The 17,430-nt window shown below is 35.2% G+C and overlaps 1 protein-coding gene across 12 annotated transcripts in view; it reads left to right on the top strand.

The window, feature by feature from the left end:
• SLIT2 (slit guidance ligand 2) overlaps positions 1-17,430 on the top strand; it is a 258,279-nt gene that overhangs the window by 141,885 nt on the left and 98,964 nt on the right. For all 12 annotated transcript variants that reach the window (XM_069856242.1, XM_069856241.1, XM_069856249.1 and 9 more), the window contains exon 5: positions 11,204-11,275. In XM_069856242.1, the coding sequence (XP_069712343.1) occupies positions 11,204-11,275 (72 nt within the window). The remainder of the gene's footprint in view (positions 1-11,203; positions 11,276-17,430) is intronic.

Below are 17,430 nucleotides of genomic sequence, written 5' to 3'. Positions count from 1 at the left end.
ACAATAGGAATCCACCTCTTGAAATTCTGATTCTTTCCAAGACATTGAAAGAAAAGAGATTTTGGTGAAAAGAGTTTGGGGCAAGTGGCTGGAACAGCCACAGATAAAAAGGGTAAGCTCAAGAAGAAAGAAAAGCCTGGAGACCTTGAGCAGTAACTTGAGACTTGACACTTCTGAGATGCTCAGCTAGAGCATTAAAGTAATTTAATCCTTGTCAGTGGGAAGTTTTAGTTCCAAAATACTTGAATATTCGTATCAGTAGTAGTCCTGAATTTTCCCCAAATTTTTTTCTCCTTTTCTCCTCAGAGCTTTTAATTGACTTGTATTAACCAGCACGTACACAACACACAAGATGTAGAATAATAAAAAAATCCAGTGCAAAAATGCTGCCCAGTAACTCAGATAATTCAGCTTGTTCTTACTGTTTGTGACTTCATTATTAGTGAAGTGGAGGGTAATATGAGCACACGTTTCTGTCATTCTTTCCATTGTTAGTTTACTCTCAAGACAGTTTAAGTCCTGGTTCCTTGGGTCAGAAACCCAATGGTGCTAGGCACTGTACAAACAAAGAGTTGAAAAAAACCCAAACAACAAAACAACGAACAGCCAGCACCCGGTAAAATGAAACAAAGTATTTCTGTGAAAAATATTACAGTATAAGAAATGACAGATGGGTGATGCCCAGGAAAACAATGACGTAATATTGGTCACCTTGATAAGCAGTAGTTATGAGAGTAGCTTAACTGTTGTCAATTTTTTAATCATCCGTGGTAATCCTTTTATAGTTTGCTTTGGTTTCTTTCAGTGTTCTTAGTGTACTTTTTGCATTGACAGGCATCAGCCTCAAAGTCTGAAGCATCAGTGCTTCACATATATTATGTGACTACACACATACTCTCTCAAGCTAAGACTGTATAATAAATCTGTCTTGTTAAGCAATCAGCCCGTCTCAAGAGACAATCCCCAAATTGCATCATTCAACTCAAGTGAAGGAAGAGTGAACGCAGTGCCATTCAACATTAATGATCTGCAAGATTATTTCTAGTTTGCTCTCCAAATTTTGACTGTCCCTTGACAAACTGTTCAAGGTTAGTTTTACTGTTAGGAAATACTTGGAATACTCAGCTTATTACTAGACTAACAGTTTGGGCCTATACTTGATGAAAAATGTCTGTGTTCCAGAATGTAATTATTACTTGCCTGTACTGGAGTAGCAACTATGCATCATAGAGCTGGATGAGGAACCCAGTCTGCTCCATTCTAAACAAAGACAGAAATGCCATGGTTCACTCAGTGATAATTCAGAAGACAATATGCAGGGTTATAGACTGTATACTGAAATTAGGCAACATACCAGACAACCTTTCAATCAGTTCCTAAAAGTGCTTATGTTTTTAATTCCAAAGCAGGTAAAACAATATTAAATATTAAAGACATGTTGACAGCTGCTAAATCCTGCTAAAAATGAAGTTTTGTTACAGGGAAAAGTAGTGATGTATTTTTCAGGTACTGTTGAAGAGGTCCTTTTGAAAGTTAAGCATGCCATCTCATCTATTCTTAATGTGAGCGGATCCCCAAAGCAAGCCAAATGGGTGTTTCAACCATGCATGTGCTGAGTGTGTAACGTACCAGAAGCAGTGAAAGTTACCTGGCAGCATCTTGCTTTATCATTTTTAAGTGCTTAACTTGTAGTGCATTTTCAAGTCTATCAAGTATAACAATTGATTAAAAATTAATCACCAAATCACATACCAGACAAACTAGTGGAATTAAAATAGCAGAATCTTCACTCTTTCCTTACAAAGAAATTATCTTTTGTGGCCATGTATGATATAATAGCATGTAAAGGTTAAAGTTATTTTCTGTTTTGGTTTCAATTCCAACCTGGTTAAATAAAAAGGAGGGGGAAATTGCATGGATAAAAAATATATGTGTTTTACCAGTTATTGGCTGGACTATTGCCCTGCACCACAAGAAGGATGTTGAGGCTTTGGAGTGTCTAGAGAAGAGCAACAAAGCTGGTGAGGGGGCTGGAGAACAGGCCTTATGAGGAACGGCTGAGAGAGCTGGGGTTGTTTAGCCTGGAGAAGAGGAGGCTGAGGGGAGACCTCATTGCTCTCTACAACTACCTAAGAGGAAGTTGTGGAGAGGAGGGTGCTGGCCTCTTCTCCCAAGTGACAAGTGACAGGACAAGAGGGAATGGCCTCAAGCTCCACCGGAGGAGGTTTAGGCTGGACATTAGGAAAAAATTTTTCACGGAAAGGGTCATTGGGCACTGGAACAGGCTGCCCAGGGAGGTGGTTGAGTTACCATCCCCAGAGGTGTTTAAAGGATGGGTGGATGAGATGCTGAGGGGCATGGCTTGGTGATTGGTGGGAATGGTGGGACTCGATGAACCTGTGGGTCTTTTCCAACCTAGTGATGCTGTGATTCTGTGTAAATTATTTTTGAAACATTAAATGCAAGGTATAAATCCATATGGCTAAAGGTCATCTCCCACTTTGCAGACTCTAAGTAGGGTTGTATGTCAATGATACCCTTGCACTTTGGAACTGTGCTTCTGACTTGAGCACTGTTAGGGGAACAGTGCTGCCATTAGAAATGCATGACAAGCAGCAGTCAGTAAATGTTGCTCAGTACTTCCCTTCAGCTTGACAAATTTGAGACTCTATGGATGATAAACAATCAGCAAGTTTTTATTTGCAGGGAATAGAGGTGTTTTAAGAGCTTCAAGTTTTTCTTTCAAGGATCATTTTCTATCATAGGGATTACATTGAGGCCAGATTTGAAGTAGTATTGCAATTCTCTCCCTTTGAAATTGTGGGTGGTCCTTTCCTCTTTAGGAGCTATGGAGTGCAGTTATTTCTTTTCTCTTTTGGTAGTCCTAAAAAAAAAAATAAAGAAATATCAATTTAGTGGAACAGACTAATAAAGACTGCTTTCCTTTTCAAAAATAATTTCTCAGACTCCAGTAAAATACATGTGTGGTCCTAATACTCGTATTCTATTTCACAATTAGCATTTGCCACATTAGGATACTTGAGCACAATAAAGAATAAGTGGTGAAGCTTCTTAAGCAATTATTTTCAAATGGTACCAGAGTATTCAAATTGATTTAAGTGCACTTCTGGAGACATTGCAGAGTAGAATTGATTTTGCAGCCCACAGTTTAACTGTCGTGCCAAGACTGAGATTGGTGGGCTTGACTTACTCCATACCAAAAATGTGATCCAATTAAAAAGTAAGACAGGCCTGGTACCTGCACTCGGTGCTATTTTCATTCTACAGAAATTAACAATTACTAATGCTCAAAATTATAAACAAGCCAAGATTCTATGATGTTGGATAGGTACGAAGAGTCAGGCTGTTTCTCAAACAAGAGAGGATTAGCACTAATTGTCATAATTTAAATGTTTGGTGACTTATCCTAAGTGTTAAGGTTGACAATACTGGTAAACTTTGAGATTATCAGGCTGCCAATACTGCTATTGTTTAGTTAGTTAGTTTTTTTCTTTTTTTTGTATATATTCTATATTGTATGCATAAGTGATCTGACCCTCCGCTTTAATAAATAAATAGATAAAAAGAATAAAAATCTGCTGCTTTAATAATACAAATAGTAATATGCTGATAGCTAAAATAAGATGTACAGTTTCATTCAATCATAAATTATATATTTATAAATGGATAATGTTTTAAAAAACTGAAGCATTGAGTAAGAAAGAAATTTCAGTCATATCATTAAAAACTGAAAGATGAAAGTAACCAGAGAAATTTAGTCTGAATATTCTTAGAAAAGTTGAAGATTAATTCCTTCCCATAGAAGTTGCTGTAACTCACATCATTCTCTCCATATTACAGTGGTGGTTGTCCTGTCTTGTGGAGAAGGGCATAGGGAGTGATTCTGCTTTAGCATGGGAAGAAGTTCTGTGTCTGCTGTGTACAGCATCTAAATCTCTAAAGTCAACAGAGCAAATGGAAATTAGTGATGCAGAGAGAACCTGCTATTCTATGATCTAAATTCTTCTCATCTGCTTTGTGCTCCTCAGCATAGTACTGGCACGTATGACCAATGATAGGTCTTAGATTGGTTTCTCCATCTGTAAAAGGAGGTTAATAATACCTTTTCTTAGATGTGATATTTTATTCCTCTTATGGAAAGTAGGTTGGAATGAAGATATGACCAGCAATCGTGATTTACAGAACTCATACTAGAATTTATAATTCACATTTTTATATACATAAGGAGATAGATGTGCCTCCAAACATTTCAGTATTGGACACCTTTTGTATCTTGATTATAAAGAGGATAGGTGTACTACATGTTTTACTGAAGAACAAAAAAAAAATCATTGAAATTAATAGGAGGCTAAATTGTTTATTCCATACTCAAAGGATAACGATACAGTATAGTTTGTGGGTTTGATTGGGTTTTTTTTCAGAAAAAGAGTTTAGACTGAATTGATAAGCATATATTTTTTAAACATTTCATTTTTCTCTCTGTCTTAATTGATCTGTATTCCTGCCAAAAAGCTATGCCTTGCTAAAAGGACATGAGATGCCATTTGAGTATAAGATTATCTTCATAAATAAATGATGCAGTACAGTAACTTTTTTTAAGATTCATTTTATTGATGGAAAAGGTACTTACTTGTTTGTATATATTAATGTATTTGCTGAACATAGGATGAAAATCTGTTACGTTATAGATTAAAACATTCGTGTTTGTCAAGTAAGCTCGTGTTATAATGAGATATATTTTCTGTAACATGTAAACCAGAGGACTAAATACTCTGGCAAACCTGGAACTCACTCTGGTGTAGGTTTGAAGTTTTGGATGGCGTGCCTCATTAACGTCATTGTGCCTGGAGATGTGTCTCAGACCATGCAAGACTGCGTAGACATCTTAATGAAGTACAGAATACAGTGACCTGCCTGTGCTGGAGCATGTTTCACAGGCTCTTTCTGCAAAGCGCTCCTTAATGAACTAGTAGTGTCTGTCTTCTTCCTGCCATCTAAATATCTGTACATTTTAAGGAGTAGTCAGATACAGGTATATTGTAGGAATGTAGGATAGTACTGAGGAAAAAGCAAATTGTAGGGAAAACAGCTGAAAAGGAGAGGACTGTTTGATATTTATAAACCAATTTTTTGGTTAATTTTACTATTTGGTAAATTTTACTAATTGATGCTTATGTTCTGAAAAAGAAGCTTTTACTTGTTCCACCAAAATCATCTGTTTGGACTAGATGATCATAGTAGGTCCCTCCCAACTAGGTCCCTTCCAACCGAAATATCCTATTTTATTCTAAAATGGGGGGGGGGGAGTTGCCACTTCTGTATTCCAAGTGAAAATCCCCTTGTGCAAATTTATATGTTTGATTTTTGATCAAAGAATTTAAAGAAATTCTCAAGTTGTTTATTCCTTTGAATGCCCTGTAGTCTCATTGTGCATGATAGTTTGCTGCCCTGTATGAGCATAGGGCATTTCATGCAGAATATACTTAGACAATGTTAAAACTGTTGTTTTCCAGTAAGAGATGTACTAAGCAAGGCTTACATTATTTGTATCAGATATACTTAAATAATTATGAAGGTTACTGATCACAGAATAGCCACTTTAGCTGTTTTTATGAACAGGTGTAAATAAACTGCTAAGTATTCAATACTTAGCTTGACTCAGTATTTCTGCCTTTTCCTTTAAAAATCAGGATACATTACTCATTTGTAGTACTCATTCTCTATTTTGTAAAATACCAGCAGTATAGATTTATGATATTGCTGGTCAGTCACAGAGGGAGGTTAAACCATAGAGGAAAATAAAATTACAGGTAATTAAATTTACAAGCAGGTTTGCCATCTTCAAAAGATTTATTGTTTCAGAAAGAGCAATGGTTTTAGCCACACAAGAAAACTGATATAGCCTTAACAGCGTATGATACAGACAATATATGTGGTGTTTCAATTTATATAATTAAAAATTTAGCACTTCTTTTAAGGGTAAATGAGATGATATTCAACTGGGAATCGTACATGGTGAGTAATAAAACAGCTGCAATGCAGTACTGTCTGCATTTTTTAAGAGCTGAAGCACTCTATCAGGCTCATTAATATCAGGTTATCCAGGGCTTTATCCTCAGATAAAAAACCCAACAGCATATAGAGGTTGTTGTGGTTTTCTGTGGGAATAGGTTATTATATTCTATTGGTGTGAATTTCAAATGTTAGCAGGATTCTAGGTTGGGTGGTTTTTTTTCCAGATACTTCTATCTACTAGCCAGTAAAAATGATAAATAGAAATGTAACATTTGCATCCTGTTCTTAGGAAGGATTGAGTAGTAGCAAGGTTTTAGTAAGGTTTTTGCAGAAATAGCAAAGCATGATGCATTATGATTATAAATGTATTCCAGAGCAACAAAAAAAAACCCAAACCAACAACTGAAAACAAAATGAATCTCATTTTCTGGGGGAAGATGGGGGTGAGAAGTTTGGTTTCTTTTTTGTTGTTATTAATTTTTCCCATTTCATCAGTCTGTGACATACACAAGTCTACTTTCTTTCAGGCATAAGTTTAAATTAGACAAGTTCTAGTGTAGTGTCATTGAAAATACTAGAGTTAAATCCTTAATATTTGGTAACTGGTTTAAAAGCTGACATATGTGATTATCAGAATATATTGCATGTAAATTACCTGATTTGTTTAAAAATAAATAATATTTTATGTAAGCACAAAACTTTCAGGACTTAGGCTATAGTATTGCTCTGTTTTTGTTGCTGACTGAAAACTTGTACGATATATGTTAATTAAAAAAATAGGTGCAACATATTTAGTCTCTGACTTAGAAACACACATCTGACATTCTCTGGGGGAAAAACATATGCAAGGCTTTCAAAGAATCTTTGTAGTTGGGCAAAAACCTGGAAATCTTTCTGCATTCTCCTCTATGTAGCTTCGTTTAGAGTGGGATTCAGCTTGGTTTGGTATATGGGATTTGATACTCTTGTTTTACTTTTGAGAACATGGATTTGCAACCAGAATACTACAACTCAGAAGAATGCTTGATATATACATGGCTTAAACACATCTGAAACAAACCACTAGGAACAGAGTGGTGCAGTTGTATCTAGAGCAGCACCAGGTGCTCATCTGTGCAGTTCTGCAAAGAGCCTCTTTCAGCTGCTGCTGCCCTGACTTGCCCAGATGGCTTTTTGTGTGCAAATCTGCACTTTAACCCCAATATTACAATGCCATCTTTGGGCTTGAAGAAAGAGCCTGAGAGCTCTCCTTGAGGATGTCTCACACTAAAAGAGATGGAAGTTACATATGGGAGTTCTGGCCCTGAGAGCTGGTTGGTGAGGTATGAGTAGGGAGGTGCGTTGAAGGCCAGGTGTTTATGAGTGCTCTGCCAGCCAGAGGATGAAATGAATGAAGCCCACAAGGTAGCACTAAGGAATGTTCTTGAAAGGTCAGTGTCTAAGGTACTCCACTTCATACTTAGTAATTCGGAATGTATCTCTCCAAGAATGATATAGCGTCAAGAGCAATGTAGTTGAAAGAAGCTTGCAGGACAACTAGAATCTGTGTAAAGATTAGTTCATCAAAATATCTTACAAGACTATTGTACTTTACTTATTAAAAAAAAAAAAAAAAAACTGATCTGTAGGATAACCTTGGCTTTTTTGCTCTAGCTGTGTACAAAACATTTTTGAATCAATTCTGCTGTTCCAGAGGTATGCTGGATTTTTATGCAAGATCTTGAGCTATAATCATAATGGAGAATAATTTGATGCTGTGAAAGTATCTCAGTCAGATTGTTGGTTTCAAATGTGAAGACAGGCTCATGCCTTTTCTTTCAAAAATACAGATTTGTTTATGCAAAAGTAGAATATTCTATTGTTTAGTGGCTTAAGTTTTAATTTAAATGCTTAAGTCCCTCTCATTTTAGGGTTACCAATTGCCATCATAAATAACAGTATGCTGATTCTTTTTGAAATGTGAGATGAAGTTCACAAAATTTTTAGTCTAGGAAAACAATGACCATCAGGCTGAAAAGGAGATCTGCACTCTCTTTCACTGCAGAATTTAAGCTGCAAAGTCAAATCAGTGTAACATAATGGCCTGTAAAATTGTCTGGTTTTATCTATAAAACAGATTTTTTGCCCCATTTCCCCAGAAAGTCACAGTGCACCCTGTGCTACTTGTGACCTTTTTTTGTGAGTAATCTAAGAATTGCAGTGAAATGACTTAAAACATGATAAAAAAAGACTGCACAGCAACTTCTTACTGAGTGAGTCCTAGCTCTGCAGTGTGAAATGTAGGTGTAATTTATGTAAGAAGTTGGATGTATGTTTAAGCCCCTCAAGGTTTTTGTAAGGAAACCTTTTTAGATTGAAGAGATGAAAACTTGAAGTAATCAATAAATAATTACTAAAAATTTCCTGCTATAAGTAGGAATATATTTAATATATATTTAATAAATATTTAGTAAATATAATAAATTTTATGTCCAAAATAATTGTTTTTATGAAAGTTAGAATTTTGCAATGAAGATAGGAATTACAATTGAATGAATAAACAATTCCAAGAAAGTTTTGCAAACCAGCAGATGCATAGCAAAAAAATTTTTTCTTGGAAAATGACATTTGCCAACCTTACTTAGTGCTGCATGTTTAGAGGGATGCTTTAAACAGAGTACACGAGCCTGTGCTGCATGGAAATGATGCTGACTTTTGGGGCCCTGTGGTGTGTCCAGCATGCGGTAGTCAATCTGCTCCCTTCTGCACATGCATACACAGACATGCATGCGCACACACACAGTCTCAGGGTATTGTTTATTGAGGTACCTGGCTCAATAATTGTTACTTGTAAGTCCTTGCATTCGTGCCAAGATTTGCAGCTAGTCAAGGAAAGAAAGATTTCGAACATTGATATTTTTTTTATTAGATTTTTTTTTTAAGATTAATTTACATATTGTCTCAATCTTGTTCATATTCCACTTTTTTAATTGAATAAAATGATGAATGATGATACTCTATTAAGTGTCATAAAAAGCATAATGCACCATTACCCGTTACCTCCTGCAGTATATAAATATGACAGTGGTTTACATAGATATATACAGATATCTGTATTATAAGCTAATAATTCATCATCATACAAATCACTACTTCTAACTTAAACACTTTATGCACAATTTTTATATAGGTAGAATGTGTTAGGCAATTAAACAGAAGGGTAAATATAGATATTTGCTTTTTATACTTGTAATGGATTTTTTTAAAGGAAGTAGGCTGTTAAATCATGTTGCTGTAACAAATGCTGAAGGCTGCTTTTGCATTCATTGCCATTGAATTTATTGTCAGAGCAGTGCAGTCATATCCCATTTCAAGATTACTTAGGAAGCTTGAAAATTAAATCACAGCTCATAGCTTCTCTTTTTTCACACATGGTTAATAATAGTGAAATTGTGTCTAGTTTTAAATATACCTTGCAAGATATTGTAGTGCAGTTAGATGCATGAACTATGAAAGATTTAGTAAATAGAATGAAATTTTCCATAAACTAACAGTGAATTGGATGAAATAAATAGACCCTCAATGTTATTTTCAAAAGGATTATGTTGATATAATTTTTGTGAGACTCGGGCAGCGTGTGGTTTTATGACGTCCTCAAATTATTTTTTTTTAAATTAATAAAACTGAAAGATATCTCTAGGAATGTTCACTAATAACTGGAAGCATGAGTTTATGCTAGATTACATTTTAGGGAAAGAATGTGTCAAAAGCATGACTGTTTGTATCTAAACAACTGAATGATTCTTGCTTATTCACTTCATCTGCACTGTGTCTTTTATTTCTATGCACTGTCTTCTCATATATCTCCTGAAAGGTGTCTCGGAAAATGTCAGTTAGAAGATGTCTCTAAAAACCTAGATATTTCGCAGTTTTACTTCTCCTGTTAGGGTTGAGGTGCATTTGGTATGCTTCTGGAGTGAAGGTCCTTATTTGGTTTTAGCAAAGTGAGCTCTAGTTCTGCTCTGCAGACTTACTGAAAATCCTAGTGTGGACACAGCTTATACGCTTCTGATTTTTTTCTAAATTTTATTCAGATGCTCAAGCAAGCTCAAGATGCTCAAGCTCAAGATGCTCACTTAATTTCTTGTGTTCTTGTGTATATGTTATCTATAGAGTTTTGCATTGCTGAAAGCCCCCAAAAGAAGTTCTGGTTTCATAGTTTTAAAGCTAAAAAGTAGATAGGTCTCTTTGAAGGCCTTCAGACATTTGTGAATCACATGCGTGATAGGTATATTTGGTCCAGATTGCCAAACTGTAGTCTGAGGTGAAACCTTCAAACTGCAGACAGCGTAAATGTAACGCTAATTACTTTAATCTACTGAATTACTTGACATATGCTTGTATAGTGTATGTCAAAAGCCCTGGATTGTAGTTTGGGTTTATTTCCTGTCTCCACTGCTGATGTCTTTTTTTCAGTTCTCTCAGTTTTATTTCCAATACGGATCTTTGAAGGCATAAAATATTATTAAATTTCATAAGAATGGTTGGTTACGTATACTGATAGCAAAAAGTTATTCTGGAATATTTCTCTTTCGGGAAAGCTTCTTACCCAGGTAGAGCTCATCATGCAAGGATTTTTGGAGAGAAGCGTTAGGTATCCTCTGCAGGATGGTTTTTAATGCCTTCTTTCAAAATATATGGTGCTTGCTATTCTGAAACAAAATTCAGAAATATATTGATCTCAGACATTACAGAGCTTGATAGTTGTTTCTCTGAACAGATTGCTGCTTGCTCTTTTTGCTTGTTTTCAGTCTTCCTGAATAACGCTGAACATACTATCAAACATTTGATATAATGGGTTTGGAATGGATTGAAAAGTAAAATCAGTCAGTTAAAAACTAAATCAGTTTGGTCTTCACTGATAAATTATCTAAAGCTTCTATTTTCCTTTAATGTATGTATTGTTTTGTAAAGGAGCTACTTAGTGCAACATATGTAAACTAATTTGAGTATTATTGCTTCTTCTTTTTCTTCAATTACAAATCAGTTAAGGTAATAAAATAAGCTTCATTGGAAACATTGACTGAACTGTACCTGCTGAAATTATTTCCTTGCAAGTTATTTTTTTTATAAGCAGAAACAAATATATGGCAGATTTTATGCTTAATTTGATTTTTTTTTTTCTTAGAGATCTTAGTGAAAATCAGATTCAAGCGATACCAAGGAAGGCATTTCGAGGAGCAGTAGACATAAAAAATCTGTAAGTATTTTCCTCCTGCTTGCATATATTCTGATGGTAAAACTTTGTCAATACAGTGTACTTCCATTGCATCAGAAATCTTCTCCTAAGCCCTTTCATGGGATCTCCACATTAAAACAGAATGTACCATTTGTTTCAGCAAAATGCTTTAACATATCTTAAGCATCCTAAAATTACCCTATATGAAATCTAAAACATTGAAATGGAGTCAAATACAACAAGGCATTTGCTTATGATAACCTGAGTTTTATACCTGAGTTTTATGTCAGGCTAGTCAAAACATTTCATTGTTTCATGTGGAAGAATTCATTTTGCCTTGGGTCTAAGAGTTGACTTTTGTTAACTTGTATAAAAGAAAGAAGGAAAGAAAGAGGGAAAGAAGGAAAAAGAAAGAGAGAAAGAGAGGAAGAAAGAGAGGAAGGGAGGGAGGAAGGAAGGAGGGAAGGAGGGAAGGAAGGAAGATCATGCTGTTATCTAGCTTTGCTAGCATATATTTTTGTATGTATGTGACAATTTTTCTTACGTGGTTTTCTTCTGTGGAAAAATAAGTCTTTTAGAAAAGACTGATACTCGCTTTCCTGGAGATGGTGACCCTGAAGTTCATGGGCAGGTTTTGAATTCTTATGGCTTCTAAATGTGGAAATATATGAGTTTCAAGACAAAGGAAAGCAGTGACTTTCTGCTTAGAGTGATAGATCTGCGTGATATCTGAGTGATAGAGGACTGAAAGACCTGAATGACCTGAAGACTGTGATGGACTTGAGTAGTAGGAAATGTAAGGTCATGCACTGATAAACTATAACCCCTGCTGTAAGCTGAGTACTTACCACTTAAAAACAGCCAACAAAGAATGAGGACGTACACTAGTGGGTTCCAGAAAGACTGTGGAGCTGCCAGTATGATGCAGCTGTGAAAAAGTATAATTGCTATCTTCTTTGGTGTCAATAAAAATAGGGAAGTGTTAGGCCATTATATGAGAGTTTTGTGTAATTTCTGTTGAAATACTTTTTATTAATTGAAGTTGCTAGTGTTAAAGAATTATGAACCTTCTAGCTGTATTACTTTGCTCCATAATTACGAAGGAAATGACATGGTGTTATATCCCCAGTAGGAGGATACTTGACAGGAAGCCAATTGTATTTCTGCCTTCCTGTGATGGACTCTGCTTCTTTCTGCTGCCCTCAGCACTACACACAAATGAGTTAGGAAAGCGTTTTTCAAAGATATAGCGGAATGCCCAAGAGTTTGGCATAGTTGCTATGATATTTAGGAAATATAATTTTTTTAATTATTTTTTTTATTTAACCACGTTTGTGGTATGGTTCTTGGCAATGAAGTCCTGCTGCATCTCAGTGCAAAAACTATTATGTTCAAACCGATTATGTTCGAAAACATACAAGGGCTTTTCAAAGTAGCTTTGATACTTTAATTTATGTTTTATGAGTTTATACGCAGAACTGGTCTTGTCATTATTCATGGTCTAAAAGAGGCTTGGCTGCAGGGAGAAGTTTGCATCTTTCTGCATGATCTTTTATGTTTGAATATTGATGCGGCTACAGAAGAGAACTTTGTTAGTAAAAATAACAGCATCATCAAGAATATTCTAGTGACAGAGCAGTATTTTAGAATTTGATAAGTATACTTATAAATTGTAGGATAGTTCCAGTCAGAAGCTTAATTAGGATGCTAATCTTTACTTAATATTTGTATCTTGGTGTGCATTTTCAAGTTTCTAATCCTGATTTATGCCTAAAACTTGCATAGAACAGTAGATACGCCCTTTAAAAACTTTCTCTTTGGGGAGATAATTAAAAAAAAAAAAAACATAAGGGCCATAGCATTGCCACAAAGTCCAAATTGTGTCTGTGGCATAGAGTTTATTGTGATAGTGTAAAAGCTACAGATACATGCTTTACTGGTGGTCCCAGGGGAACAAATAATTAATAAAAACTCCTAATCTGAAATCTTTATGATCCCACTACAATTGAAAGTCCTAAGAAATACTTTTGTCTTCTAAATGCTGTCTACATTCCTGGTCATTCAGGAAGAGCACTTTATAATGTGTGAGGTACAGATGTAAGCATCAGAATGACAAGCGAGTTTGTGGGGTTAGCCAGGTGGATTCTGGCACAGCCTAAAAACTACTTAAGGCCATTTAGCCTTTCCAGAAGCTTAAGTTAGGAGATTTGGACCCTAGCTTTCCATCAAGCCTGGGACTTTAAACTTAGAGAAGGATGAGAGAAGAATTGTACTATTTTTGCTTCATCATTACAGAAGATTGAGGAAACTACTTGTGAGTAATGGGTGTAGAAAGCATCTCTCTGCAAACAAAGGGAATTAAGAAGTGAGGGAATTTAACATCTATTGGATGATTAACCTAAGATCCAGTATTCAAGTATTTGTATATACTTACTGAGAACTGTTACAACAGAATGCAATTTTTGTTTCTAATTTCAGCATTTCTTCTGTGATTGTCTAGCAGTTGAGCATAATGCTAATGATGTTAGTCACACTTATAGAAGAGACAGGTGAAGGTTGAGCCTGTATTAGAACATATAAATTTAGGATTTGTTTTGTGTACCAACATTGATGACATCGATTTAAATATAAATTGCAGCCACTTTTTTTTAACGCAGTGAGTGGTAACTATCCCATACAGAAGCTCTGGTACTAAAGCTGTTTCAAAAGTAGTTAATGTATCTCACAGAAGCCGACCTGATTACGTATTTTTTTTCCCTGAGTGGAGACTCACCAATCTCCCACTCCTAAATATTTTCCCATCCAAATTAAGAGTTGATTTTTTTTTGAAAAACATCTACTGTATGCAAAGAACGTTCTAGTCTTCATAGAGCAAAGGAAATTAGATGTTAACGCAGATTATCTGAAGGAAATTGCTTCCTTTAAGGCTGCTGGTAGCACTATGATCTTTTGATTTCCCGCTGTTTTAGCACTAGGGTTCTCTTGATGTTTCTCAGAAGAGGCTGTCCAGTTTCCATAAAATGTGGCCATGATACATCCTTTCTGGACATCTTAATAACATTCATAGTACAGATTTTGTAGAAGATAAAAGCAAAATGGGCAAGGTATTATGAAAATTGGCAACCTGCCATGCCTCTATGGTAAAAAGAACTTAAAAAAAAAAGAAGAAAAAAAAAAAACCCAAAAAATCAGCCCCCTCAAATCTACTTTATACCTAATTGGAATTTCCCATTTAGCAACGTTTTTCTTGCATCTTGTTTTAAACTGCAAAATTTTGTCTATACCTTCCCTTTAGACAGTTGCAGGCAACAATATGATTTCCCCTCTGCCCTCTCTTCTTAATGCTGAACAAAGAAAGTTCTCACAGCCTCTCCAGGAATGTCATCTGCGCCAGCGCTCCCATCTTGGTGCTCTTGGTTGGACTCAACCCAGCTTGTCAATGACTGAGGAATAATCCTCTTTTGGTATACCTTCTGATCTGGGACAAGACAGAAATTAGGATGCAAGTTCTGGAAATATAATTCTGAAAGTTACTCCGAACTTGCTGCTTTTTTAGCCTCAAGAAGTTAAGTTCTTCAGAGGATGCATTGACACCTACTGTTTTTTTTAAAAATAAACAGAAATTATCATATAGATTGGAAATTAAACGCAGATTTTTTTAATATACATGTTAATGATAGTTTCGTAACTCATTCTGGTGATAGAGTACTCATATTGGATGTGAAAGAGGCTTAAAATCTCCCCAAGCTCAGGAATTTTAAGATAGTAAGAAAATGCTTTACTTGCACAGATTATAAATTTGGATAGATTGTTTCTTGAATCTTGGTACTAGGAAGAAAAATGGTTGGGCTTAGAAAGGAAACACCACTGAAATGATATGCTCAGTTTTTGAGAAATAGATTCCACCCCCTGCTCTGATTTTGATAAAATTTTATTACAATATTTCCATTTGAATTATATAAAATTTTCTAGAATTCCAACTTCCTCTTCTGCCGTGTAATCAATATTTTGCAGAGGGTGGAAAAGAATACAGCAACATCATGCCAGATTTGTGATGCTAAATATGTGGAATACTAAATGAGAAGAAAAATACAAGGGAACATTTTCTTCATATCCCCTACAAGTATCTTGTGCACAGTTGTTCTTGCCGCAGTCTGGTCTTAATTTGGACTACCCTCTTCTTCTGTACCTTTGTGATCTTTTGGTTCCATTTTTTTCCCAGCAAGCTGAGGACACTGTAGCTGTCATCCCAAAGATAAAGGCTGCCAGGCAATATAGCAGCTTAACAAATAAAATTTGTGTTAAAAAATGGAGAGTTAGATGAGGGAGAGAGACACCAACGTCCACTCAAAGTCCCTCCTGCGACTCAAAGTTTTGTCTTTTAGGCCTACTGTGAAAGGTTTTTAACTCACGTTGTCGCTAAAGGCAAGACTGAATTTTGTATTAATCTTTGTTGGCAGTAATTGGACATTTTCTTGGAAGTTCAACTTTTAGCAGTTGAAATCCAGAGTCCTGCTGAAAATATTCTGGTTACTGATTTTTCTCAAATCGTGCACAAAATTATGCAGCTGGAAGAATATTTGTCTACTCATCTGTTCAAGTGCCAATCCAAATGCCTTGTTTGTCTAAAACATGCCTTGATAATTTAGAGTTGGCATATTTCTCATGCTTGTTCTTAGTCAGAATCTTAATTCAACTACTAGTCTGTTCAGCAACCTGTTTCAGGTGTATGTCAAGAATTTTTCACAGGATGTTAGTGAAATGTATTCAGTGTATACTTAAGGTTCTTACTAAAGTCAAAAATAGCTCTGAAGGAATGAAGAAAAACTTTTCTAGTGGCTCCTGAAACTTATTGTTAAACAGGTCAGTGATCTTGTGGCTTTAGGGAAAAAATGTGTTTTTTCTGACTTTAAACAAGTACCATTTCAGTGCTATTTTAAAAGGTGTTGTTTTCATTATGGATTACTTTCCTAAAAATTGCCCTGCTGAAAAGAGGGGTTTTTTTGTCAGCAAATTTGTTTATGTACTGGTAAAGTCAATTATGATTTAAAACAAAGCAGAGCATTGGAAGGTGAGTTTCAAATCAGAAATCTCTGAATATGAATTGAGAAATCCCTTTCAAGTCTTTTTTTTTTGGCACTTGCACAACTGAGGAGAAATCTAAAATACATAGAATCTAAAAGTCAGTCTGAAATTTATTTGAGTGACAATAAATATTAGATGAATTAAAACCTAGACAGCTGAACTAGGTATGTTTTTATCTGCTAAGACAAAATTTTACATGGTATCAGAATTTCCAAAGGAAAGAATAATCACAATGAATAGTAATAATCACAGGAAGCTAGCAGTTCTCTGAAGTTTCATAAAAACTTAGAATAAATTTGTACATGATTTTGTTACATACTTGTCAACTACTGCCTCTGAAATTATTGATTCTCTTGAAATTGAAATTGAGAAGAAAATTGAGAAATTAGAAACATTACTTGGTTCTGTTGTAAAATGAAAAAAATAGGAGATATTACAAACAGTGACTGTTTGCAAAAAATGTCTTTCTGTGATAAAGACTGTGCACTCTTTTTTTCCCCAAAGGAAAAATTTTAATGATGTGAAACCCGGCATATAATGTGGTAAACAAGAAATATTTTCCAATTGTTTTACTGGGTAGGAAGCTACAGTAGGGATCTAGAAAGGCTTCTCATTTTTTCTGATGAATTCTTAAACAATATTTACCATTAAGTCGATAGACTTAGGGAATGTAATCATTTCGGAACAAAGGAGAAGGATGTAAAGCTGCACAGTACCTCTTGTGCATGGAACCACAGAGTGTCCTCAAGCTGTGAAGAACAGGAGAATAAAGCGGATAAACTGACTGAAACTGTTCCAACTTTTAACACAGCCTCTGAGTAAATGAAGTGAATGAGTGAAGAAGATTTTCTGTCAGTCACATAACAAAGTGGTAGTTTTCAAGTATGTAACATCTTCTCTTATTCAGTAAATGCTTTTCTTGTCGGATAACAAGATTTATTTTTAGATATTTATTTATCATGTGGTAGGCAACATATGCTAAAAGGGAAGAAAATATAAGTTAGCAACGTATTTCTACAGTCTAAGGTGTATCAGCAAAAGCAATAAATAGAAGACATTTTAAAGCAGATATTAAAGCACATATTAGATGA

This window comes from Phaenicophaeus curvirostris, chromosome 4 (genome assembly GCF_032191515.1).
Source record: "Phaenicophaeus curvirostris isolate KB17595 chromosome 4, BPBGC_Pcur_1.0, whole genome shotgun sequence".
Classification (NCBI taxonomy): Eukaryota; Metazoa; Chordata; class Aves; order Cuculiformes; family Cuculidae; genus Phaenicophaeus; species Phaenicophaeus curvirostris.
This window is presented reverse-complemented; position numbering and strand designations above follow the sequence as displayed.